This window comes from Argiope bruennichi, chromosome X1 (genome assembly GCF_947563725.1).
Source record: "Argiope bruennichi chromosome X1, qqArgBrue1.1, whole genome shotgun sequence".
NCBI classification, from domain to species: Eukaryota; Metazoa; Arthropoda; class Arachnida; order Araneae; family Araneidae; genus Argiope; species Argiope bruennichi.
This window is the reverse complement of record NC_079162.1, coordinates 135,944,456-135,971,892: the sequence shown is the minus strand read 5'-3', so window position 1 is coordinate 135,971,892 and position 27,437 is coordinate 135,944,456. Positions and strand designations below refer to the sequence as shown.

Below are 27,437 nucleotides of genomic sequence, written 5' to 3'. Positions count from 1 at the left end.
AAATTTTTCTCCTGCCATCGCCCCAAGGACGCTGTAATCTTCAGAAAAAAATCTCTTGAAAATAGTCATAATATTGAGAAATACAATTCTGAAGATTACAGCGGCCGCGGGGCTTGGCGAGAAAAATTTGGCGGGAAATCGCCAAATGGTACCCGTCTCTAGAACTGTACCGCATTTTAAGGAAGAATCATTTGACAAAAAAACAGTATCATCATACAAAACTTGATGAGTTATCTAAAAGGTATTAATAAGTTTGGCAAATTCTTTTAATTATAATCCATTTGTATCAAAAAATTGAATGTTCAAGGAATTATACAAATGACAGATTCTAGTTTTAATTCTAGAAAATAATAATCAAAAATCGACTCGGATATAATAATAATAAAAAGGGATTCCCATATTAAGGATATAAAAGAGATTAATGTAAACATACCTCAAGTCGCTCAAATTCATTATTTGGTAGGTAAATGAATCTTGGCGTCATTTCAGCTATACATCTAGATACTTCATTTATAGCCCGGCAACATGATGACTGGCTAGTTTGATTGCAATCGCCAATTATTTGTTGATGACTTTCTGAAGCAAAAAAAACGTAAGGCAATACACAATTTCTCTTCAGTAGTTACAGCACTGTTTCGTAAAATATTGGTGCATAATTTCTCCTTCTCAAAGATAAAATGCATTCAGCGGAATTCCGGGGAAGTCTGTACTTCGAAACAAAATCATATTCATCTAACAAATCCAAATCAGATACTCTGTCAGTGTAAATTATTCACCTCCTATCTGATATCAACTGCAATAGTTCCAATGTATCTAAATCCTCCATGTTTGTTTGAAAACTAATGTAACAGTTGTCCTTCTTGAGAACTGCCACAACTAGAGATGCATAATCCACGATTTTTTGAATAACAAATAATATTGCTATTGTTATTTTTAAATATGCGTTCCAAATATCTGTTATTTCAATCATATTATTAATTAAAAATTATTACTTAATATTAAATATAAAATTTATTAATTGTAATTAATACTTAATTTACTAATTTAATTAACGTGTGATTGAATTAATTTATCTGTTTCAGCTTACTTCTTAAATTTTATTTTTTTTTCCTCAAAACTATTTATTTAATTTATTTATTAGAGTGAACCATTTTCTGGAAAAGATGAGTTACAAATATATGTCATTTCTTTAAAATGTTTACTTTAGTCCTATATTCTACCAATAGATGGCGCCAGCAGTAAGCAGAGTACATGTAATCAAAGTCAATCATGTCACGAGTAATTAAAAATGATCTGTATGGAATAGCGCATCATCAAATACGAATATCGGTCACCTCCCGTAAAGTGGAGACGTCACTTCGCACTTTCCAGTGAAGTCTCGCACTTTCCAGTGATATCACCGCTCCGATAAATTTCAGTGATATGCAATTCAATGATACGATACGATAATTCCAATAACCCGTCTGTTCACTTTTCAATCCAATCACAGATTTCTTTCGAGAGCTTCCATTGGACAGATCGTATTGATTGTTACTTTCCAGTAAAGTCACCCTTCCGGCAAATTACAGTGATATCGTATCGATTGTTATTTTCTATCGTGATCCAAAACCTGTAATCGAAATATCATCAGTAAGATCGTATCAAAGATTTGAATCACACCCCTCTTTGAAAAGTATTGATCACTTGTATTTGTGACTTTTTGATATTGGTTACGTAATAACCGCTCTGAAAATATTCGTCATCCCTAGCCACAACCCCTGATAGACAAGGCCTCTGCGGGTTTCCTTGACGTCACAACGAGACTGCACACTCCATTCCCTTAACGTCAAGTCTCTGCGCGCTAGAGAGTGAAGAGAAATTACTTTTCATTTGTTAATATCATTTCATATACTTCCATACCATGCAATTCAACACACATATATTGTAGAATTCATTAATAATTAAAATGCAGCCGCTTTCCACATCACCCTGGAGGTACGGTGCTTGGTATGCATTACCGTTTTTGCATTAAGTGCAGGGCAGGTTTTCCAGTATGTGTATCTCCCCTAGATTTAAAACTATTATCTTCATTCACTACATCATTAAAAATTATATCTGTTGCAAAATATTTTTGATTAGAAAATTTCAAAATTTCTTCTTCATATATGGTACATAAATTTTTAAATTATAATATAAAAAATACATTTGCAATGCTTTTGTTGATTAATATCAAAACAATTCCATACAATAATGGTTTTATGAATATTTGCCGTGGCGTCAACTCCAAGAAAGCAATGAAAACAGTATTTCACGAAACAGTATTCTATTCAAAAAAATATCTAATAAATCTTTGAAACATTAGAAGAGCTTTCTTATTTAACTATATATTTTATCATTACTTTGTTAGAAACATCTTTACTAAATTTATCGAATTTTCTTTCCTTTCCGGTTTTAGAAGAGCTTTTCAAACTATCATGTAATTATTCAATAATGCATTGACTGCAGACCAGATTGCCAATCTATAAACATTTTCCGGTTTATGTTCTGAAATGCCTTTGCCATAATCATGTACTTCTTCTTCATTCACTACATCATTAAAAATTATATCTGTTGCGAAATATTTTTGATTAGAAAATTTCAAAATTTCTTATTCACATAAGGTACAGAAGTTCTGAATTATAATCAGAGCCGGCCTTAAATATAAAGGAGATTGGGTGCAAGAAACCATTTGGAGCCGCAATTTTTTTTAAAGTAAAAAAAAAAAAATACAAACATTATATATAATGCTATTGCATGTATATTTGTTAAATGAATTTGTTTTTGCTTTTAATTACTTCAGAAAAATCACCATTTTTTTTTTCGATGATTTGTATAGCAAATGCTTGTAAGCTTCTTCACGCCTTGACCAACTACACTTCTTCCTTACTTTTAATTTGCTGAATTTAATTTGAAATTTTTTATATCAGTGATTAAATTGACACAATTTTAAATCTACCTTCTCTCTGCACAATGACAGTATCAATTGCTGAGATATTTTTAATACCCAAATTCTTTAACTTCATCTTCTTTTATTTCGGAATATGATCTTTTTCTTTTTCAAATTCGTGTTTTAAGAAAATTTTCTGAATTATTCAAATTGCATTCTATCACTTTTGATTCGTCTAAAAATGTGTTGAATTTTGTACTTAAATTTTGAACTTCAGTTTTAATTTTACTGATCAATTTAAAAGCCGAATAAAAAACAACTGTTTTTAGTTGAAATAGTTCATTGGTAGTGTTAATTTTGGGGAATATTGAAAACTATACTATTAAGTATAAAATAAATGGCATTTCTTTTATTGATTCCAATATTTTTACTTCGCATACCGCTGTACAATCTCTATTTACCTCAATAAATTCTTCTCGGACATAACAAATTTTTTCAAACTGTGTATACATTGCTTTAACTGAATCCATTCTGGCTTCCCAAAGGGTATAAAAAAGCATATAGAAGTTGTAATATCCAAAATAAAAATTTACAATATATACTGCTGGAAATGGTATCACAAATTAATAAATTTAAAAAGTATGATGTGCAAGACAAATAAATTGCATGTCGATTTAGAGCAACTATTCTAAATTGCAAAACTTTGTACTTCCAATCACTAGTCTTGGATATTTAAGAGGGGCACTTAATAATTTTCCTGACTTCGAATCAAATAGACTAGTTTCTCTTTCAATATCATTTTTTTTAATGCAATTCACAGACCTACAGTAAAGGAAATTATTCGTAAATATTGACTTCCTTTAATGTTTAATTTAAATACAGTAACAAATATACAACATAAAACAATATATAATTATTATTGTTTACTCTCATGCTTTTATCGTTATGTTATATAATAAAATTTAACTATATAAACGTAATTATAGATATAATAGTAAATAAAGCATGTAAGCATAATTACGGCAAATATTATAATTATTATTGACAATAATTACAGACATTATTACCTGTATTACAGCATTTTATGTAATAATTCTTTTCATAATGCACTTGATTAAAATCACGAATAATGTATATTACTGAGCTGTTAAATTTCTAATGTGAGAATAAATGTTTTTTCATTTAGAAACATTAAGCATTAGTTTAAAATAATTAAATAAGCTTACCCTACTATGCAGAGTCGGATAAAATCCTTCACGATGTATGGCACTTAACCATTTCTTTTTAAGCTCTTCATTTTTAGGAAAGGATTACTCTTGGGCCATTCCTGTAATTTCCATTACAGTTTGGAACACAACAGATCAAAAGCATTTCTATTCCTTATTTTTAGTAATCCAAATGATTTTTCTTGCAAATAAGAAATGGCGCTTCCTGTCTACTCAAACACAGGAGGGCCACTGGCTAAAACATGGCGTGGGAGGAAAAGAGTTCGTTTCTTATCAGTAAACTTGAAGAGGGTGAAATTCCTCCCACGGTCCCCCAATTCGCACCCACTCGTGTAACCTCTCGGAGCGACGTCATTACTTTCTGTGACGTAAGTTTTGTCTAACGGGGGTCGTGGAACTGCGCATGCGGAAAACCGTTGATCAAATTTGATTATTGGAAGTCCGTGAATCAAAAAATGGGGCAAAACAGGGGGACACCGACAATCAGTTTGGTCTGGTGAATACCGATTTGACTGCTGATCAGCGTTTAATCATCAGCTGATGTTTAACTGCGGTTGGTGAATTCGGCCGTTTAACTCTTGGTTATTAGGCAGTTAGATGAGGGCACATGTTCTAATTTTATATAAATATATAATACACACACACACACACACACATACATACATACATACATATATATATATATATATATTTCATTTCATTCCACATTTTTTTTGTTCACCTCATTTTATATGATTACGTGCAGAAACTATGAGTGGCAACACTTTCGTTAAGACACGTTTAATGAATGTTGTGAGAGTCGGTTTCTCAGCTGTTGGAGAATTTTCTAATTTATATATTGGTGTTATGCTTAGCTGAAATCGGCTTCATATCATTCAATAAGAAACTAAATTTTATTTAGAGAACATTTTTTGGAAGAATGGGTAGGAGACCTTTATATTTATTTTGTCTATAATTTTGTATCAATAATTTTGATTTTCAATCTTCCACCTCTTTGACAGATTAATAAATAATGACATTTAGAAATCAGGAAATTTGCCGTAACTTTAAGCCGATATTGTTTAGCAATGTTTATTTAAGTAGCATTTTGCTGAATACATGTAAATCGATTTTAAAATTATAAAAAAGCAGTGCAGTGAGAATTTGTGTGTGCATTCATGTTAAGTTATGCTTCTTTTTTAGAATAGAAATTCCTCTAACTTACTGTATTCTTGTTGATTCCATTTTTTTTAATGCAAAATCAGCAGAGACAAAGGACGTTTCAATATTTATAATGAGAATTTTTTATATGTTTTTTTTTTACCAAGAGAGACTATATTTATTAATCACAATATTAGAAATAGCTGTCTTATTCTACGATTAAAATTTACTTTTCATGCTATTGATATAAGAAACTCTCGAACATGTTACCTAATACTAATTTATTATGTTTGATGATGTTTTATTACTATATAGCATTTTAATATATGATGCCCTAATAATGCGTTGTTTCTGTAGATATTTTGGGAATCCTTATATTTATGTATTAATAAAAATGAATGCCATTGGCTTCATTTTTCTTCATTCCATTTTTGAAGCTTTGACAATAGTTGTTTTGCAATTTATAATGTAATCTAATATGTGTCTCCAATATTTTCCTGTAGTTGAATGAATATCTCCATATTTTTGCCTTTAATTCTATACTGATTATGTGGTCAAAATACTATGTTAAATAATTAGATCAGAAAAACGAGAATATTACTACTATAATTATATTTATTGCCAATGTTCTTGAGCTCATGGTACGTGTTATATTTTTCAGTTTTTTTTTGTTTTAATCAAACCTGAGCAATTATTTTGATTTGTGTCATATTTATTAACTAAAATTTTTCAATTTCAGTTATTCAGCTCAATTCAACTATTAGTTTGAAAATCTTTTTGTTGCCTGTAATGAATTTATATTTGTAAGAGGAGAAATAAATAAAAATTATCGAAAACAATTTGCAATTATTTAATGATGAAATAATCTTGCTAAATGTTTTTTAAAAGAGGCGGTTAAGTAACAAAGATAATTTGAGTAGCAATTGACTTTTTATTTTTTATTTTTGAAAGAAGCCTAGAAATTGTTATCGAAGTCTTTTACGATTGAGTTAAATTCAAAGCAATTTTTCCCCTTGGATATTTTTTGAAAGAAGGAAGTTGAATTTCATTTCTGAATTGTCTTCTCATGGTGACTAATAATCTATATACTTTCAAACTTCCTATTACAGGGTTGTTTAGTGTATATTTCCTGTCTAATATATTACATGCAAGGTTTTAAAAAAATTATTGCTCAGAATGGAATAGTTTTTTTTGCAGATGTTGATATTAAAAGAAATTTAGACATTATCACTTCTATTATTGTGTCTGTATAACTTGTTTACTTCTTTTGTTTTGAAGATGGGAAGATAGCAATTGAATATTCAGTCTGCTTGGTATGATTTGTTAATGGTGATTTCTGTAGTTAGATAATGTCTTTAACAGAGGGCTTCCTGCTTGGAGCAGTTTTGCCTTTAGAGTCCAGATTAGAGTTGAGTAAAAATTGTTAGTGCCAGATATTTTACTTGAGCAATTTTGAACTTTGTTTACTTTTAATCGTAATGTAATGCATGAAAAAATTTTAAATTCTTGGAAAATTTTAGTAAGGCCATAAAATACATATAATTGCTATTAGATGAATCTCTTATAATTTTTAGGCATGAAATTTGTAGTTGCTTGTCATATCGATAAAATGATCTTCTGTTAACCTAAAGTTTTCATGTCAATGTTATTTAATCTTTTTCCAGTTGATTTATAAGTCGATTAATTTAGAAGTGTGTTCTGAAATATGCAAATAATGACTTTTGTTAATATCAAAATAAATGATTAAAAAGTAAATTCCCCTTCATTTTTCCAAATAATAATAATAAAATAAAATCTGTTTAAGCTAGTTAAAATGCTGATGATACTATAGGAGATATAATATTTAAGACTTAATAAATAAGAAGTCATTATGTATTACAATAAAATTTTATTTTTCAATCCAGTGAACTTTTATAGTAGAATATTCTTTTTAAAAGGAATTCTATAACTTTATCATGCAGCTGATTACTTTATTCGAGCTTTATACTTTTAATTTTATACATTGATTTTATTCTGCTGTTATATATGTTTCTCACAAAAAGCATAATATAAATTAGTTCTTTGTATTTGAATCTGTAATATTAATCAATAGAGTACATTTAGCTCTCGTAACATTAAACCAAATAGTCAAAATATGTTAAACTGGGAGCACTGATATATTTTTATTTATTTGGTAGAGTTATTATTGCTGTAGATATTATCTTAAATTACAGTACTTAAGTAATGCAAATATATGTGCCTTATTGAATTTCTGCATGGAATTTAAGTACAATATTCTTGCAGGTGGAATTTTTAGTTATTTCAAGAACCTTTTAGGGAGCCGAGAAATGCGCATTCTCATTCTTGGTTTGGATGGTGCTGGAAAAACTACAATTCTGTATAGGTTACAAGTGGGAGAGGTTGTAACAACTATACCTAGTGAGTTTAAGAATAAATTTTATCATATTATAGTTTCCATTTCTTCTTTTAATTTGGAAGTTTTTATGATCAAAAGTTGTAATTTTGTTTAAATAGTGTAACAAAACAATTAACAAACATAACATTATTATATTAGAAATGAACATTAAATAATGTTGAATATTGTCTCCTTGTAAAGGCTTTTATTTCACAAGGTGGCAATAGATCCAGGAAATCAGGTAATTTTACTGATTTGTAAAAGTTAGGGAAAATATAAATATACATTGTAAAATCATGGAAAATTGCTGAGGAGCATTTCATGGCAAGCAATCGCCGCTTTCACACTATATATTCTCCCTATCTGAAGTCTAACATCGTCAAAATAAATGATAAAAATAGCAACCTGAGGCAACTTTCTTTCAAGGGTATGATGACATTTTTAGAGTTTCATTGATAGGAAGAACTATGAGCTGATTAGTGTGGCTGACAATAATCCTTGTGAAACTTTTGGAAAGATAGGTTTTCACTCTTTTTACTTATTACTTTTCATTCGCTCAGCTCTTATCAGTGTTTATTGCTTTTGAAACAGCATTAGTAATATATTTCATGACTTATTCTATTTTTAAATTCAAGGCACTAACATAATTTGTGATTAAATCCATTTCCTCCAGTTAAAATTTGCTTCCAGATTTATTTATTTATGCCCATTCAAGTGTTTTTTGTCGAGCATGTATTTTGATTTCTCAGCATTGTCAATTCATTCTGTTGCTTGAGTCATCCAATCTTTTACATTCTTTGCATTTGCTTTTGTTTTGTATGGTTTAATCAGATAAATTGTCTGTTAATGGAAAATGGTGAATTAGTGTTCCTTCAATATTATGTGAATAAAAAATTTCAGTTGGCCACAAGAAATACCTAATAGATATTTAGATAATTGTTCTTTGTGTTACAAAAAAATATAATGTTGGGGGGAGGGGAGATATTACCAGCCATCAAGATACCATTTGGCATAAAACAGATGAGAGTGCTTCCGTTATTTTTTCTCAAATTAGTTTGCTGCTTATCCAAATACAAATGTTGTAGCATAATCTGGTGGGGCATAGAATAATCATATAACACTATCTAGTCCTTCTTCAGGAAATAAAAGAAAAAAAAGTCTTTTTAAGGAAGGCGTTTGCAAGTTGGAGATTTTATGGTGCTTGCATACGATCGTCATACACCACTCTATTGTATTTCCTGATATTTGGGATAAACTCTTTCTTTAAAAAGAATTTTATGAAAGAATTGCTTTTATGTAAATGCCTTGTGATTAATTTGATGAATCTTAATAAAATTTCTGAAAGGCTATAAATGGACATGAACCATAGAATTTAGTATTTGGCTATTCATGAAATTAAAATAGATGCCCTGAAGATTTGCTTACAGCATTTCAAAAAATAACCTTTGAAATTGAAAAAAACTTGTTCAAGTATCAATGGATGGCCCAAATGCTGATTTCAAATTCTATAAAGAACAGCTCTCTGTGACTCAGTGTATTTTGCTCCTGTTAAAGCCAAACTGAAAAATCTTTGATTCATGAAAGTTCTGTATTATATATTTAAAGATTCTCCTGCTAGAAGAGCTCTCTATATATTGTACACTAACTCAAAAATTTTTTTGCCATTAGATGATTGGAAAATTCTATGTTTGAAATGTTGTTTGAGCATCCTCCTGCATATAAACATTTTTATTGAATAGGTGGAAAAGGAAGAAAAACACTCCTACCAATCGAAACTTTGTCACTGTTAAAAAACATATCAGTAACTTCCTTTTGCCAGCAAAACTGGTGTTTTTTTACTCGATTACTAATGATTTTGAAAATTTCTTACTGAATAACAAACTGATGTGCTTCTCATTCCATTTCTTGTGAAAGATCTCGCAAATCTGGTATTGCTACTCTTGGAAAGGTTTGTGGTAAAGGTTATAGGAAAATATTTTGAAGATGGACTTTGAAAATAAAAAAATAAATAAAATATTGGAAAAAAGAAAAATAAATTGATGTAGAAATCTCTGCTTTGTGTTATATTAAGAAAGCTAAAGCATCTGTAGAACTGTTAAGTGTGTGTCTTAAAGATGCTCAAAAATTTCGAATTGAATACATTTAAAAAATTATTAGTGATCCCTGCTGACCCACAATATGGTGAAATCAGCTTCTTGTTTCAACTTAATGGTAAATTTGAATGAAACATTATTTAATGAAAAATGGATACAGTTGCTTCTTATTTGAGAGCAATTAGATGGCTCTAATTTCTGCAGATAAAGGGAGGGGGGGGGGGAAAGAAAAAAACAGCTTAAAGAAGTGCCGAAGAAAAGTCAAAGCTGATGTGTAAAACAGGGAGAGCTGATAAATTTTGGTTTGAATTGTTTTCAAGTAACCTAAAACCTTGCCATGACGCTATGTAATTGTTAAAGTTGATGATATTTTTCTGCAACAACAGCAATGGTAAGAGTATTTTTGCTCAGTGAGTATTGTCTAAGGAAGAATTTGAATGAAAATGCACTCATTTTAAGAATTTTTTTATGACAGCATTCATGCAAATGATGGAATAACCAATTTTGAAAGAATTGTAAATGGAGAATGTAAAGAGAAGAGATGGAAGTTAACAAAAATATGAAAAATTAAAAATGGAACATGGTATCGGCTAAAAGAATTAAAAAAAGGAAAAAAAATCTTGAGGCAGTTCGAAAAGAGTTTAGAAAATTGCAAGCATCAAACTTTTGAAAAAGGAGCTTCGCTGGTAATGCATATGCGACATGACCAGCAGGAAAAGGTTAATTGTAATAAGCAAACAATAGTTTTTTTTACTTGAGTTACTATAATAACTTATTATAATACTTGAGTTATAAATTTATATCTTATGTCTAATGTTGTTTTTAATAATAAGTGGAATTAAAAAACTTATATTCATTAAAAAAATATTTGAAATAATAGTTTGGCAGTTTTTCTTGTGTAAATCTTTGCTGAATTGTATATTATTAGGTACATATAGTTTCTGCTAATTTTATATCTATGCTGTAACATGTTATTCTAGTAAATGTTAAAGGGTTGAAATGGCACTGGGAAAATATAGGGAATTTAAAAATCATCTAAAAAACGGAAAATAAGGAAATAGAAGCTAGAAAAATAAAAGAAATGTTAAGTCTTTTTTAGAAATTTTCAAGAAATTTTACCTTTTTTTTCATCATCTAAAAATGCCAATCTTTGAACATTGCAAGATTAGAAGATTGCAGCCACAGCACCAAAGCTGTGAATTCAGGAAACACATCCTTTTTCTACTCGTTTCTTTTTTTTTTTCTTCTGTGTAGATCAGTCTAATTTTGATTTGAGAGACAATTGTTCTTATTCCGCGAGATTCCTTATTTGCAACTGATGAGGATGCATGAAACTACTGTTAACTGGATGAGAAAATAGAATAAATTTCTCTGACGGGAAGACAGAGAAACATTCAATTTATAGAAGAATTGCTGTAGTATTTAGTTAATCACATATGATTTTATTGATTGGTTTGTTGATTATTTGAGAAATTGTGTAATTTTTCATAATAGATAAGAAATTTTTTACACAATCAGCTGCTCAAAATCCATATTTAATGCGAATTGTATGGATAGAAATATCAATCCTGACTTAGCTGAATAGATTAGAAATTCTGTAAAATCCATTTGCCGCCTACTGCTTTGTAAGAAGATAATAAGCATAAGTAATATGGGAAAACAAGCAGTTACCAGTCTTGTCAAAAGAGGAAAACATAAAATTGTGTGCCAGTTCAAAAAAGGTCATAATTGATTTTGGACTTTGTATCTGAAAGAAAAACTGGAGAAGATGACATGCCAAGTCCGAAAATGTCAAATTTGATGTCCAAAAATAAGCTAATTTCAAACTTCTATTTTAAGAACAATCATTTAAAACTGAACTTTTATGGTCATTAAAACTTGTTTGCCACCTCTAATGTATTATTTGATATATTGGAAATATTTTCTCATATGTTCATTGATTGTGGAATAGCTTTAAAAAAATGTACATTAGGTCTTTAAAAAATGTTCCACATTGTTTGTGATGGATTAGCTCCATTTTTGCATCACTCTCTTAAGAATAAACAAAAAATTTGCAATATACTTTGAAGCTTCGAACTGCATTTCACAAAAATTCTAAATGTGTGATATTGGTGTGAATCAACCAATAGTTTCCACAAAATATTGGAATTCAGTATTTTTAAGGCATACCAATACCTAGGAACTTTTAGAATTTTAATGAAGTTATATCAAGTTTTTTACTTGCAGTTACTTTTATAAATTAGTAGGGATGGACCAAATGTAAATTTAAAATTTTTGAAACTTTAACTTTCATGTGAAAATGATTGTGAAATTTTAGATCTAGGTTCTTTTGGACTATGCATAATCTGTGGAGCTTTTTAATATGAACATCTACTTAGAAAGTAGATGTTACTCTAAGAGTAACGTATAGAATATTTAAAAATAGTCCAGCTTGACATACCAGTTTCCATGGAAGTTACAGGTTTTTAATTTCCATTGAAGTTTATTTTATTCATTGGATAGAGAATGTCAATGTTTGCAAACATGATCTGAAATCGGTAATATAAAGAAATTATAGATTTCAGTTTTTTTTTTTTTTTTTTTTTTTTTTTTAAACCTTTGCTAGGATCTGTCTTGAGCAATATTATAAATGCTTGTCAAAATAAATTGATTCTATCTAAAGTTAGCCTCTCTTATATTACTAATGTTCTTCAACCATTTCTTTAAAAAGTTCAGACAATCTGAACCAATTGCGCTTTTCTTATATGAAATTCTTTTCATTCTTGTTAAGCAGTTAATAAAAAAATAATGCCAAAACAAACAGAATTGAAGAAAAAATATTACCTTATTAAGACTGAAAAAATAACGATATTGGGAATATTTGCCTACAGCTACTTGGAATTTTAGTGGAGCTACTGAAGCTGAAAAGAATAGGCTTTTTAGAATTTGTGAAAATTACTACGAAACAATATTTGAATACATATCTAAAAATCTTGCTGTTTTGAAAGCTGCAACTTGTTTAACCCTTTCTAGGGCCGTGGGAAGTATGCTTCCCACCAAATTTATCAATCTTTGTATGAATTTATGTAAGTTGACATAAGTTCTGACAAAATTTTTTAGAAAGACAGAAACTTAGATGCTTCAGTTCTTTATCTTACACAAAATGATGCATCTTGATTTGTTACTTAATTATTAATTAATCAAATAAAATTTATCTAATAAGTTAAATGAATCCTTTTCCTTATTCTAATTTCAAGCCTAAAAATATTTTAACATAATATGACTAGAAAAAAATGGCCCTTTAAAGTGTTAAATCCACATTTATTGAAGAACAATGCATTATAATATGAAAAGCAAATGGTTCTTATGCTTTAACTACTTTATTCTAAAGCACAAATGATTCGTTGAATGAAACGGTTCGCTTAGATGATTTCTATTCTAATATTTTGAAGTCCAAAGAATTTCCTAATTTCGGAGAAAGAGTTGTAAAAGTATTGTTGTGTGGCCACATGGCAGCACAGCTATGGAAAAATGGATTTAGTATAACAAGGTTTTGCTTGTTGGAAACCTGAAAGAAAATCCTTTAATTAGTCTAAGAACTGTATAAGATGTCATAAACTTTTATGGAGGTGTGTTTTGATTTCAAAAGTTTTGCTTCAGTATGATAAATTAACATGTGCAAGATATTATGACTATTTAGAAAAGTAGAGAAAAGTTCAGGAAAAAGAAAAAGTTATCCAACAAATGCAAAGCAGGGTTGCAAATGAAATTGTTGCAAAAGAAAAATAATGAAACGGGCGACTGAAAAATCTGCAAAAATTGATGCCCACGTTTATGAATTGGCAAAAATAAAGTAATCTTGCTTTATAATGTTTTTTGTTAAGTAATCACTAAATGGTTTGTATCATGTTGGTAAGAATGTTATTTTGTATTTTATTTCATACATTTTGTCCATAATTTTCTGTAGCTTACATTTGATGAGCAGTAATGGTGATCAATATTTCCCTTCACCTTATTATGTAAATTTTGTCATGCTGAATTCTGGACACTAAATAAAGAAATGGTTTTTTTCAGTATGTAAATATAAACATTCCTTTGATAAACTATTATTTCGAGTAATGTTAAATTGTTTCTTCCTTTCCTTGCTTTTTCCACTCCTTAAAACTATGGGGTATTGTTATTTCATTATAACTGGCACTTGATTCCTGTTTGTGAATTTCCTCTGATATTGTGCATATATGTACAGGGAATATATATATATATATATATATATATATTTTTTTTCAGATTTGAGTGACAACCTTGTAAGCATTAATTTGTTATTAAACTGTTTTAAAGTTTTGAACAAATAACATGATAATATTTATTATTAACATAATTTTAACTTGTGTTGAAAGGGTAGTTTTGATGTTTTTTAGAATTATTTTGTAGTTTTAGAAAGTATTGTATTATAATTTCCAGTGTTAGTTTGCATATAAAAAATATATTAATTTTTTCAGGATGCTCATTCCATAAAAAAATTAAAGTTAAAAATATTTTTTATATTAAATAGCTGCTAAAAGTTTTAAATAATTTATAATGAATATATAAGTGATTTTGGTAAGAGAGAAAGCCAGGAAACTAATATAATTAAAAACTATAAACCAGGAAGATGTAAATTTAAAGGGTAAAATTTAGTCAGGACATTTTTTTTTTCACAATTTTTGTAGTCACCTTGTTTCACCTACTTATAATAATACTAAACATTTTAAAAGTTAAAATTTGCTTTTAAAAAGCTAAACTTAAATAAAGTAGGTAAATAATCAAAGGAGAAAAGTTTTCTGTAATATTTGTCAGTGCAGGATTTATAAGCGTCTGAAATACTAGAGCTCTAATTTAAATGATTAGATGAATTTATCGTAAAAAAAAAGGATTAAAGAATCATATAGCAATACTATAATTTGACTATGCTGAATTTGGAGGGTTTTTCAAATGACGCTCAAAATACTTGCCCTTAATTTTGAAGTTTTAGAGGCATTTACTCTAAGAAGATATACAGTTTTTTTTTTTTTTTTTTAACTGACTGTACTGAGAGACCTATGTAGCTCGAACTACCAGCCGCAAAATTTTGTACGGGGACTATTGACGACATGGGAAAAAAAAAAAAAAAAAAAATCCTCGAAAAAAAAAAATTAGGTTCGAAAAGTTGCCGATAGGGGGAATGTGGCGCTTTTGATCTAAATTTTAAGTTTAACTGCACGATAAAATTTTAAAAGCTACAGTAAACAGATAAATGAATAACAAAGAATTGGTTTTTCCACAAATGTGATTTTTTCGAGGGAAGAAAAAAAAAATGGAGATTCTTTTCGTCTTTCTTTTCATTCTTTTGTTTTTATTTAGTGGGACCGCTTTCCCTGGGAAGACATCGGCTATTTTCAATATGATCTCCATTTTCCTGGACTAAGCATTACGGTCTGTACACCGTACTCTCTACAGCTGAATGCAACATTTCAGGAGGCATGCTGATAACAGTCCGTGTTATGTTTTCCTTTAAAACTGATAAGTGCGAGACTCCACCAAGATAAACCTTCAATTTTAAATAACCCCACATAAAAAATTCACATGGGATTATATCCGGGGAGCGAGGTGGCCATGCAACACGAAAACAGCGATTAATGACTTTCTTCTGTAAAATGATGGCGCAACAGTTGCTGTACGGATGTACCTATATGTGGTAGTGCTCCATCCTGCATAAAGACAATTTTATCTAAGCATTGCCTTTGCTGAAGTTCTGGGATAACAAAACTACTCAGCATATCATGATATCTTTGAGCATTTACGGAACTGGTCTGTGTCCCGTCCTGCTTGGCTAATAGTCTCAAAAAAGTATGGTCCGTTGATAAAATCTTCTGTAAAACCACACCAAACAGTTACTTTTTGAGAATGGAGTGGGATTTCGTGAAATGCATGGGGTTGTTCAGATGCCCAAATTGTAGAATTTTAAGTGTTAACAGTCCAATTCAAATAAAAAGGGGCCTCATCACTCCAGAGAATTGTCCAAGGCCAAGCCTCGTCGACCTCCATCCTGGCAAGAAATGTCAAAGTAAAGGTTTATCGAAGATCATAATCTGAGTTTTAATTTATACAAAAGGCTAATTTTACATGGATAAAATTGAAGAATTTTTCTTAAAACTTTCCATATTGTTGAAGCACACGTGTTGTCGGGCAACTTCACGTGTGCTGCTATTACCAGCAGTGCTGTCTGATTTCTTTGAACGATTGCAGTCGCAACATCTGTGATCGTATCATCCAATACCGGTTTCCGTCCTCTATCAGGCCGAGTTGTGAAAGAACCTGTTTTTTCAAATTTTTTAATTATTGCTTTCACTGAATTAATTGGAGGTCCTTTACGTAAATTGTTTCGACTTCAAAATTCGCGGCCGCTGCATTGAATTGATTAAGATAAAAGAGCTGCACTAGTAATGCACGCTGTGCTAAAGTGAGACGCATTTTACAAATCAACTGATACTTGAAATGATTTTCAATCCCCCACTTCCTTTTTATAACTCAAAATACTGGCGCTGGTGTCGACTACGTAATCGGTATTTTGCAATTTCCCCTCGTGTTTTATGCAAAATTTTAACTGTCTTAAAGTGTAAAGCGCCACATTTCCCCCTATCGCCAACTTTTGGAACTAATTTTTTTTCGCGGATTCCTTTTTTCCACATGTTGTAAATAGCCCCAGTACAAAATTTGGTGGCTTTGCGGCCGATAGTTCAAGCTACAGAGGTCTCCGAGTACCGCTTGTTTTTTAAAAAAACAGCCTATATATTGCATTTTAGACTTTTCAACATTTAGCAAATACCCACATACTTTAAATTCAAACTTCAGATTTTTGATTACTGGACTATTTAAGGTGTAAACATGATCAATCCAGGTTTTCTTTATTTCTTTGAATTCTGCTTTTTGGAATAATGATTTTAGCAAACAAAGTAATTGCTAACATGTGAGATATCTGATTGAATTAAAAAAATTAAATTAATAAAACTTTGATAACTCCAAACTTCTGCTTTATTTTGAATCTGAATTTGACACTGCATGGCCTTGCTTCTTACGAAGGATTGATGGTCTTATAGTGCGATTTTTATTTATAGAAATTGGGCCATAGCAACTTCTATAAATAATGACAAAATTATTTCCAGTTGTACATGCACTGGAAATAGTGTATCATTATCCTCATTTTGGGGGAAATATTTGCACCTTTCATTGAATGATGGATTTCTCCAGATCAGTACAAAGAGCAGTTATCCAATTTCTTTGCATAAAAGGACAGCATGCTTTACCAATTTCTTGCAAGTCATATGGAATAGTACAGCTATGAATGTATAAATACATATATAAATATTTTTAATTTAATAAATAATTTAATAATACTATAATAATTTACTATTTTAATTTAATAATAATTTTTTAATTATAAATTTATAAATACTCAATAATTTTTTTATAAATATATAATCGCCATTGACTTTGAAACACTGAACCCAGCTAGCTGATAGGAAGGAAGGGGATAGCTTCTGTGTAGAAACTCCTGCGTTGGTGATAGATCCAGATGCTTGGGTGCCCATTGTGCCCAAACTTTTTCATAACCAAGTTTTTTGTATATTATATGATGCATAAGTTTTGTGCTTATGAAATTTCATTAGAATTGCATGTGTGGGGTTCTAGTGAGGACGTGGCTAGTCCTTGATGTTTATGCATCCGCCCCATCACTGGAATGTGATGCATTATGCAAGACACACCATTCTGTACACTTCTTTCATCTTGCAAGAAATTGGTAAAGCATGCTGTCCTTTTATGCAAAGAAATTGCATAACTGCTCTTTGTACTGATCTGGAGGAATCCATCATTCAATGAACTGTGCAAATATTTCCCCCAAAATGAGGATATTGATACACTATTTCCAGTGCATGTGCAACTGGAAATACCACCATATTATCTATTGGTTAAATTATTAATTCACCGGGATTTGATATAACGTTGCTATAGCTAAGATCTCATTTACATTTGGGCACCCTTTATACGCATATTTGTCTTAATGTTTATAAAATTTATGTACCTTGAAAAAATTTTCTTTCATAGAACTAGGAAGGGGGAAATTTTTTTCTCTATATATATTTAAAGATTGTATAGTTCTTTGACATTTGATATGTATGCTGGCTAACTAATTTTCATGGAGTTAGGGCTCTTCAAGTTTTCTCGGTTCTAATCCTTTTATAAACTTATGCAAGTTTCATTGTTATTTGGAGGTCACTTATTTGTTGCTTCATATGATTTGTGTATAGATTAACAAGTATTTTTGTATAATAGTAAGTTTTTTTTATAAATTAAACATATGCACATATGTGATATTAAAAGTTTACTGTTTTTACATAACGATTTTTCATCCAAATGTTAAGTTGAGCTGTTTTTTATAATATTCAAATAAATATAACGATTTTCTTTGAATCTGCATTGTTTTTGCATATTCTTTCTGTAAACAATTTGTAACAAAAAAAAAAGATATTTTCAATTCCTACTATTAGTTCACACTCTCCCTATATATATTTATGTAATGATATTTTAAACTTTAATTTCAACTTAATTAATTTCCAAGATTTTAACTTAATCTAGCCCATAGTAACTTCATTCTAAAATATTCTCTTATTTCATGATCCAATTCCACTTTCTGTACTTAATTAATTCAAGAGAAGCTTCATAAAATTGCTTAATCAGCTAAACGCCGATACTTTCACACGCTCGGCGTGAAGGGGTAAAAAATGTCCAGTAAGCTCATTCTTTCTTAAAAGATCCCTGTGTTTCCCTTACATGTGATTGACATGCGTCAGAAATCCCTATCAGAATCTTATTAATATATTAGCACTGTGGAGAAATATTTTCCCTATCAAAATCTAAGGTTATATAAGACGAGGGATAATTTATTTCGTCCCTTCTTCCCTACTTCTGCTTTTGCAACGCTTTGTGGTGGACGTGCGATGTCCGCGTCTTAGCTTGTAAATAATTATGCTTTCCCGATGGATTAAAAATAATTTAAAAAGATAAAAAGTCTCTTCACTGTCTCAAAACTGCATCATGCTTCACAACAAATAATGTTACATTTATATATCTTGTTCAAATTTTCAATCGTTAATAAAATACTTTTTATATATCCACTTAAGTTCAAATAAATTTTTTAAAACTTGTAGTGGATGACACTTGATGTTAATACAGTATTTTCAAATATTAATTAATTATTAAATTTAATTAATACTTTAAATAGTTTTAGCAGTTTGTAATGAAAATTGAAATCAACAAGCAGTAGCTCAATCGGTAAAATGCAAGGATTTCAGTATTTGTCACGTGAAAGGGAAGAATGCGAGTTCAGCTCTTGCAAAAGTAGGAATTGACTTTAAAATATTTTTTTTATATTACTTGTTCTCTATTCATTTAAAATATTAGTAGCACTTTTTGAAAAATGTGTACTCTTATTTGCACATAATTCTTCAAATTTGACTCTTTAGAGGGGTTTTGGCATTTATCTTATAAGTATATTTTTAATTAATGAACAATTATGGAATTGCTAAATATACTCTGAATATCAATAGCTGCATTTGTTTCATTATTACAACAGTTTTCTTGAATACAATTGCATTAATTTCATTTATTCATTTTTATGAGGTGTGAATAAGTACAATTATTGATGAGAAATTGCCATGCAAAGCTGGCTCACAGTTAAAGTAGCGATATTGTCTCTATGTAAAGGGTCTTTTATTTCACCATCTTATAATGAGACTTAGCATTTAGCATTCTGAAAGTTAAAATTTAATTATAAAAAGAAACTACTCAGGCAATAAATTTATCATTCAATAAATGGTAATCAAAACAAAAAAATCTACTACAGTATTTGACTCTAGGATCAGATTTATAAGTATCTGTAATACTAGAATATTTTTTTATTATTTTTTTTCCTTGTTTTATGAATAAAATATAGTTACTTATATTAGAAATATCAAAAAGGTGTTTAATAATTATGCTTTTGGTATTTTCGATGTAAACTTAAATTTTTGTCAAAAAAAGATTCAATAGTGTGCCGATATTTATTTGATGAATCAGGATTTTACATCAAATTCTTTTATAAATAAGCTGAAATTGTTAATAGTTATTACTCATAATGGGAGTAATAATATTACTCATAATAGTTATTACTCATAAGAACATAGAATACATAAACATTAATCTATCCTATTTATCTCTTAGCTGATTTGAAATGAATGCTCATTATCTACCTTTTGTCTCTTTTTTTTTTAAAAAATTTTTTAATCAGTTTAAGTATTCCTTTTTTTTTTTTTTTTTTTTCCCTTAGGTTTTTAAAGAAATTTGTGAAAAAATGTTTGCTCAGTATTCTGCTGTAAATGATTATTTAAGAGTTTCAAAACTAATCATGGTGACCATGTACTATGTACTATACTTTGTACAACAATATTACCTTTTCATATAAATGAGTTTACTGTAATATAATTTTATTATGTAATTATTTCAGCTATTGGTTTTAATGTTGAGCAAGTCACATATAAGAATTTGAAATTTCAAGTTTGGGATCTTGGAGGTCAGACAAGTATAAGGTAATTGTTTTCTGTATTTTTTGAGATGTGCACTTTTTCAGTATATTATCTATGGCTGTGCAATTTATAAACATTGTTAGAATTTAAAAAAAAAAAAATTGGTTGAAGAATTTCTGGTGAAAAATTACCGTAGATTGATGAGTTAAGTGTTTCTTTAAAGAAAGATTTATATTATTACAGTTGAGTTGCTTTTAAAATAAAACTAAGGAATTTATTTTAATATAATGAGTTAACTACTGTTAACCATATAAAAGGAAATACTTTATACACATAGTAGGAGACTACTCTCTCTCTCTCTCTCTCTGACAGATATATATAATATTCACATAAGCACTGAAAGTAATAAAAGGTAAATATTTTTTATATTTACCTCACTATTTATACTTGCAGTGTTCAGAGATATTATGACTTACAATTCTGTATCAACCATTGATTCGAACCCACTTATCACAGTAGCAAGTATATCTGTCTGTCATTTTTGATGCTGATGCACTAAAGCGGGGAGGGGGGGGGGGACTGTGAAGGTTGGTGATAAAAATGGGAGAGTTAAAATTTATTCACAACAGAATTGGGAAGCTATAATAATGGTACCAAATGCTTTTGATAATGGCATTTAGTATATTATCTACTATTAAAATTTTCTAAAACTGCCCATTCCTTAAACTACATACACACAGTGTTATAACATTGTATTAAAGGAGGAAAGATATTAATATATTTGGGTGTCCCAAATATTTCTTTTGCCCATACAATCAATGTGAATGATTTTAACTGTCTATATTCTTATAAATGTGCAGGCTTGTTAGCTGTCTGTGCCATCCCAGAGTTCTTTTTAAAGTGCATTTTGCTGGTGAAACAATTTCTTTTTAAGCTTCTTACTGTGGTATATTATGTGCTTCATTTTCTTTAAAAACACAAGTGGAGCTATACCAGTACAGTGGTCCAGAATCGGGTTAAGAGATTTAGAGCTAACAGTTTTGACTTGGAGGATGAAGACCACATGTGCTGCTCAGCAGCAATAATTATGGACCTTTTTGATGCCCTGCTTGCTGAAAGTCTGCAATATAATGTGCAAATACCATTAACACTCCCAGGGTAACAGTACATAATCACCTGATCAAGATAGTATGTGTCAATCAATGTGAAGTCTGATTTCCATACCTGTTGGTGGAGACTGTAACCGCATATCTATATGCGATTTGCTTCTCCTAGGACTTGATTAGGTTCTTTCTTAAAGAAATTTGTCATTGGAAATGAGAATTAGATTTTGTATCAAAATATGTATTGAAAAAACACTTAGACTAAAGATAGACCTTCAACTGTCATGAAGCATGGATTTCACCCAAAGAAAATTTTCACCTCCTTTCGGTGAAACTGAAAAGGTAAAGTTTACGAGGTGTTATCTGCGAGGTGAAACCATCAATTCTGCAAAGTACTGCAATCAGCTTGGTAAATTGAAAGCTGTCATAGTAGTAAAACAGCCACAATTCACAAACTAATGAAGGTTATATTTTTATCGCAGCAATTCAAAACACCATGTGGCACTGATTGCTAAAGAAAGGCTGTTACAGTCTGAGATATACTACTGCATCATCTATTATCAAATTATTTAATAATCAACAGACCTTTTAATTGTTTCTTAAGAAATAAAAAATTTTTTAAAGGTCTGTTGAAATTCTCGTTCTTGTTTTCTTATTCATTCTTGTTATATTATAAAAGAAAGCAATTAAATCGCTTCTTGATCTGAACTTTTTTTAACTTTGTGGTCTCAATTATTTCTGATTAGGAATATCTAAGCAATTAAAAAGCTGTTGTTTTTTCCTACTAGGCCCTATTGGCGCTGCTATTATTCCAATACAGATGCAATAATATATGTTGTAGATAGTGCTGACAAGGATCGAATTGGAGTTTCAAAACATGAATTAGTTTCTATGTTAAAGGTTAGTACTGTTTTATGAATGTGTTTGTATTTCATGTTTACAAAGATTAGTAATTGTAATGTTATTTCTCTTATCAGAATATACATCTGTACATACCATTTAGATTCAGCAGTATTTGGTAAGGAATTTGATTAAACGGAATAAAACATTAACTTTCATATAAAAAGTTCATTAAATTCGCAAGGCTTCTAGAATTTAAAATTCTAAAATGTATATGTAATTTAACTAAAAACTTAAAGCATTGTATTTTTTATTATATAATTGAATTACCTTATTGATATATTGAGTTGTTTGTTAATTGATTTTTAAAAAATCCATTAAATTCATCTATGCTGAAATTATTTCTTAAATTTAGATTTTGAAGAAAAAAATGTGCTTTAAAGTAAGTTTTAATAATTTATTAAATTGTGTGATGGTTTATGAATTCAGTTTTGTATACAGGGTGATTATTATTAAAATGTATTTAAAGCTCATCCCCATACAAAGTATTTCATGTCTGTATTATTTAGACTATGGGGAATTCATTTCTACCGGATAAAAAAAAATAATTCACATTTTTGTCACTGATGATAAAAGTGTCACTGTGTTCTGAATTCGAGTTATAAATATAGGCCTGAAAGCTGTTTTAAAAAGTGTTTTGTATGACTGTTGATTCATATGATTTAATAGAGCTTGTAATGCAAAAATATTTTTAAGTTGCAATTTTTTAAAAAACTAAGATGCTTGAAAGTATTTAGTTTTTGCAGCAATTTCTCACTACGCACCTTGTGATTATGTGTTTCGTGGAATTTCTCACTTTCTTTTGTTTGATTTAAACTGACATCTAAGTTGCCAGATCTGGCGAGAAATCTGTTGAACGATTATAAACGATAGTAAAATAAATTTTAAAAAGGAACTCTTTTACGTTTTAAAGACAAAATTGAAATTCTTATAAAAGTTTACCTTAAATGAGTCAACACTATGCTATGGCACAGTTCATAGACTCTTTCACAGAAAATTTCGCATTCTTTATGAAATTTTGAGCTTTTTGTTAGCATGCTCATATAATAAACGTTGGATAATACCGACAGGGGTGAATGGGTGGAGAAAACCTCTCCAGCGAATACCAGAATATGCTAAGTACTTGGTATTTTGAAATAGGGCTTGCCGAATCGTTCAACAAATTTTAAAAAAATTACAAGTACAAATAATATATAAGTGAACCGTTAAAAAATAATTGTTCGGAAAATAACAATTATAAAATATTTATTTTTAAAAAAAAATTATAGATAGGAAGTGAGTGCTTTTTTTCTTTTCCTTTGATATGTTAAAAATCTAGTTTTTGTCCCATTTCGGTAATTGTTAGCAATCGGTTAATATAATCAAAATTCTTTAATCGCATTAAATAGCATCTCTTTTGTATATGAAACCGATTACCATAAAAATTTATAAAATTCTTTTTTAAGTTTAGAACATGAAATTTGGCACCAAATTGCTTTTTGGTTATTAGAGGTTCACTAAGGATGATTTTTTCAAAATTTTAATTAGTGGCTTTATTTAAAAATAAAAACAGAATTTTGATGCGTTTCTGCCGTAACATCAAAACATATTATCCCACAAAAATTACTTTACACAGTTATAAAGTTTAGAAAAAATGGCTTTTCAATTATATCAGTTCTGTTTGAATGGATGCACTCATTTTCAGTTTTAGTAATTTTTGAAAAAATAGCTTTGGTTGCAGTTTATGACAATGATTTTTATTATAATGAAATTTAAAACGATAGTATTACTTCATCGAATAGTTGAGTCATGTTAAACATGATAATATCGTGATTTTTTAATGGTTTTTTTTTTTTTTTTTGCTTTAATTTAAACTTGAAAACTAAATCAGTTCATTGAATAAAATTCTTCACTCGATGAGTATTGTTACGTTTTGAGGCAATGCGATATATTGTCTAGCGTTGGCTTCCAAAAATACTTTATAAAAAATTGTGTCAACTGTTATATTATTTTGCTTCTAACTACAGAACTGGTACCATTTTAACTTCATGAATTTGATTATTATTATTTAGATAAACTAGGAATTATTAAGTCATTTTCAATTCTTCGTAAAAGATATAACCACGATTTTCTGTAATTTAATTAAAGCTAAAATAAGACAGTTTTCCCCCTTTCCATGAGTTTTTCGGATTAGCTAATTAGGACGCACGAGATTGCTATTACAATGTGAAAGAATAGAATAAATTTCTCTGGCAGATATAGCAACATCCAATCTACGGAAGCATCGCCATTGTGTTCAGTCACTCACACTGAATGGTTGAATTGAATGGTTTGAATTATGATTGATTGGTTTGAACTTATTGGTTTTCACTTATTGAATGGTTTGTTAATTACTTGAGAAATTCAGAGTAGACTAAACTTTTTTCAAACAGTGCGCTGCTCAAAATCCGTGTTTAATATAGATTGAATGGATAAAAATATGAATCCTGACTTTGCTTAACTTGTTTAACCCAGATAGCAAAGTTCGTTTGCTGTGTACTTCTCGCTTTGTAAGAAGGTAATAATCCTAAGTAATACAGGAAAACAAGCATTTACTAGGTATGCTGAAAGAGGAAAACATATAAAATTGTGTGCAGTTCAAAAATCCAAAATCATTGATATTGGGCTTTGTATATGAAAGGTGTACAGGAGAGGAGAAGATGGTATGCCAAGTCCGAAAACGTCAAATTTAATGTCTGAAAATAAGCCGATTTCGATCTTTTTAGTTCAGAAACTATCATTTAAAGTTCAGCTTCCATGGGCATTAAAACCTGATGTGTCACATTCGTTCTTTAATGCATTCACTTATGTATCGGAAATATTTTCACATATGTTCACTGATAGTGAAATAGCCAAAAATGTAATGACGTAATTATTTGTAATGAATTAACCCATTTTTTCAACAGTCTCTTAAAAAATCTTTAAGCATTAAAATATTTGTAATATGCTTTAATGAAGCTTTGAACCGCATTTCACAAAAATGCCAAATGGATCTTATTGTAATATATTGGTGTATGATAAGGAGATTGATTTTAAGATAGGTTGTAAGATATGGAGTTTCCACAAGATATTGGAATTAAATATTTTTAAGGCATACCAATACTTAGGAATTTAACTTGGGAATTTTAATGAAGTTATATCAAGTTCTTTACGCATGTAGTTACTTTTATAAATTAATATGGTTGGAATAATGTAAATAAAAAAATTTTTTAACATGTCAAAGAACTTTCGTGCAAAAATGAATGTAAAATTTTAAATCTAGGTGCTTGTGGACTACACATAATCCATAGAACGTTTCATTATGGACATAATTCTACTGTATGAAAAGTAGATGTTACTCTTAGAGCAATATATAGAGTATTTAAAGACAGCCCAACTAGACATGCTGATTTCCTGGAAAGTATAGATTCTTCTGAATTTCCTTTGCAGAAAGGATCAAATTTGCAAATGTGTTCCAAAAGTTTTTGGCAACATAAAGAAATATAAATTTCAATAATGGAAAAAAAAACTTTTTCCGGATCTGCCATGAATGATATGTGGATATGATGGGTTTTAATGCATCAGTCCTCTTGGATTAACTTAATCTTTTTATTCTTGATAAACAAAGGATGATTATGATGCTTTTTACAAGTGAGAATTCAATGATGAAGGAATTTATATTACATGAAGATGGACAGTTGATGTTGTTTAAAGGATCTTTCCCACCTACGCGTGGTACACTGGCATTTGCAGAGGAATTCTTCTTCGCGAGAATTTCAGTTTCGGCCTTTTTTCAGAATATCATGTCTTCTCGATTTCCAGTCGAGCCCTTCTCGGCGGACGTCCGTTCGCTCCTCAGGTCTAGTGAACTCTGAACTCTGCCCTCCGACTGCTGGCTATCACCGGAAGAACGCAGAGCTCGTAGATTATAATATCTGTGGTAGATTAACTCTCGTGGAGTTAATCTACCACAGATATTATAAATGCTTGTCAGATAAACTGTTTGATTAAAGTTCGCTTCACTTATATTGTTAATATTCTTCAGCCATTTCTTTAAAAATTCAACATGTGAATCAATGGTGCATTTCTTATATGAAAATCTTTTAATTTTTTTTATTAGTGTAGAAATATTGTCAAAAGAAGCAAAAACATTAGACATTTATTTCTGATAAAGCTTGATGATCCTTAAAGTCTAAGGTTGAGAAAAAAATATCGATATTGGAATAATGACTGCAAATTATTTGATTAATAGTGGAGCTATTGAAATGAAAGAAATAGGCCTTTTAGTATGTATTATATTTGTGAATACTATAAAAAAATATCTAAACACATGTCTAAAAATTTTACTGTTTTAAAAGCTGCTTCTTGTTTAAATTCATATTTATGGAAGAACCTTGCTTATTCCACTCATTATAATATTGTTATTCGATTATAACTTGCTTATGAGTTCTGTTTGTGCATTTTCTCTTATATTGCATATACATACAGGGAAAACACACGGAATTTTTTTTCCAGATTTGAGTGGCAATCCTGTGATAGTTAATATAATTTTTATGGTCCTTTATGTTTTTTGTCAGAACCAAAATATAAGGCGTGTTTCTGCAGTGTTGCAGAAATAAATATAAATTTTTTTTTAAAGAATTTCAGTAATAGTAATGTATTATAAAGTAAGAAACATCCTATGACTAGAAAATTCGCAGGTTTATGTATGTCTGAACATTAAAAAGTACTGAAAAGTGCTTGATTTTTGTAGCAATTTTTCGCTACGCACCAGGTTTAGTGGGCTAAAAGTTAAAGCAATTTTGCTGTTCCTGAATAAATTCTTTAATTTTTATACAATGTTCCTTTCAGTTTAAAGAGTGTGCTATAAAAAAAATTTCTGTTAAGGGAATTATTGTTCAGTTTTGATTGTGTTTTTAATAAAGATTCAGAATAGATTATTTCATTCTTAAGAACTCATTTAGTATGCATGTGATTTTGTTTGTCATCCTGGGGACCCATACTATGTTATGTATAAGAGGCCCACTTGACATCGGATTACCAGGCCAGTCGGCCTGTGTTCTCAGAAACTCTAAATTCCGACTTGACAAATGTCTCAAATGTTTACTGGGGCTCATAGGTT

The 27,437-nt window shown here is 29.6% G+C and overlaps 1 protein-coding gene across 1 annotated transcript in view; it reads left to right on the top strand.

Moving 5' to 3' along the window:
* Nucleotides 1–4,906: 4,906 nt before the first annotated feature.
* The window catches only part of LOC129958303 (ADP-ribosylation factor-like protein 1), a 39,492-nt gene continuing 16,961 nt past the window's right edge, over nt 4,907–27,437 (top strand). Inside the window, exons 1-4 of the mRNA XM_056070691.1 lie at nt 4,907–5,054; nt 7,555–7,689; nt 20,297–20,378; nt 22,207–22,318. Of these exons, the coding sequence (XP_055926666.1) occupies nt 5,051–5,054; nt 7,555–7,689; nt 20,297–20,378; nt 22,207–22,318 (333 nt within the window). The 5' untranslated portion in view covers nt 4,907–5,050. The remainder of the gene's footprint in view (nt 5,055–7,554; nt 7,690–20,296; nt 20,379–22,206; nt 22,319–27,437) is intronic.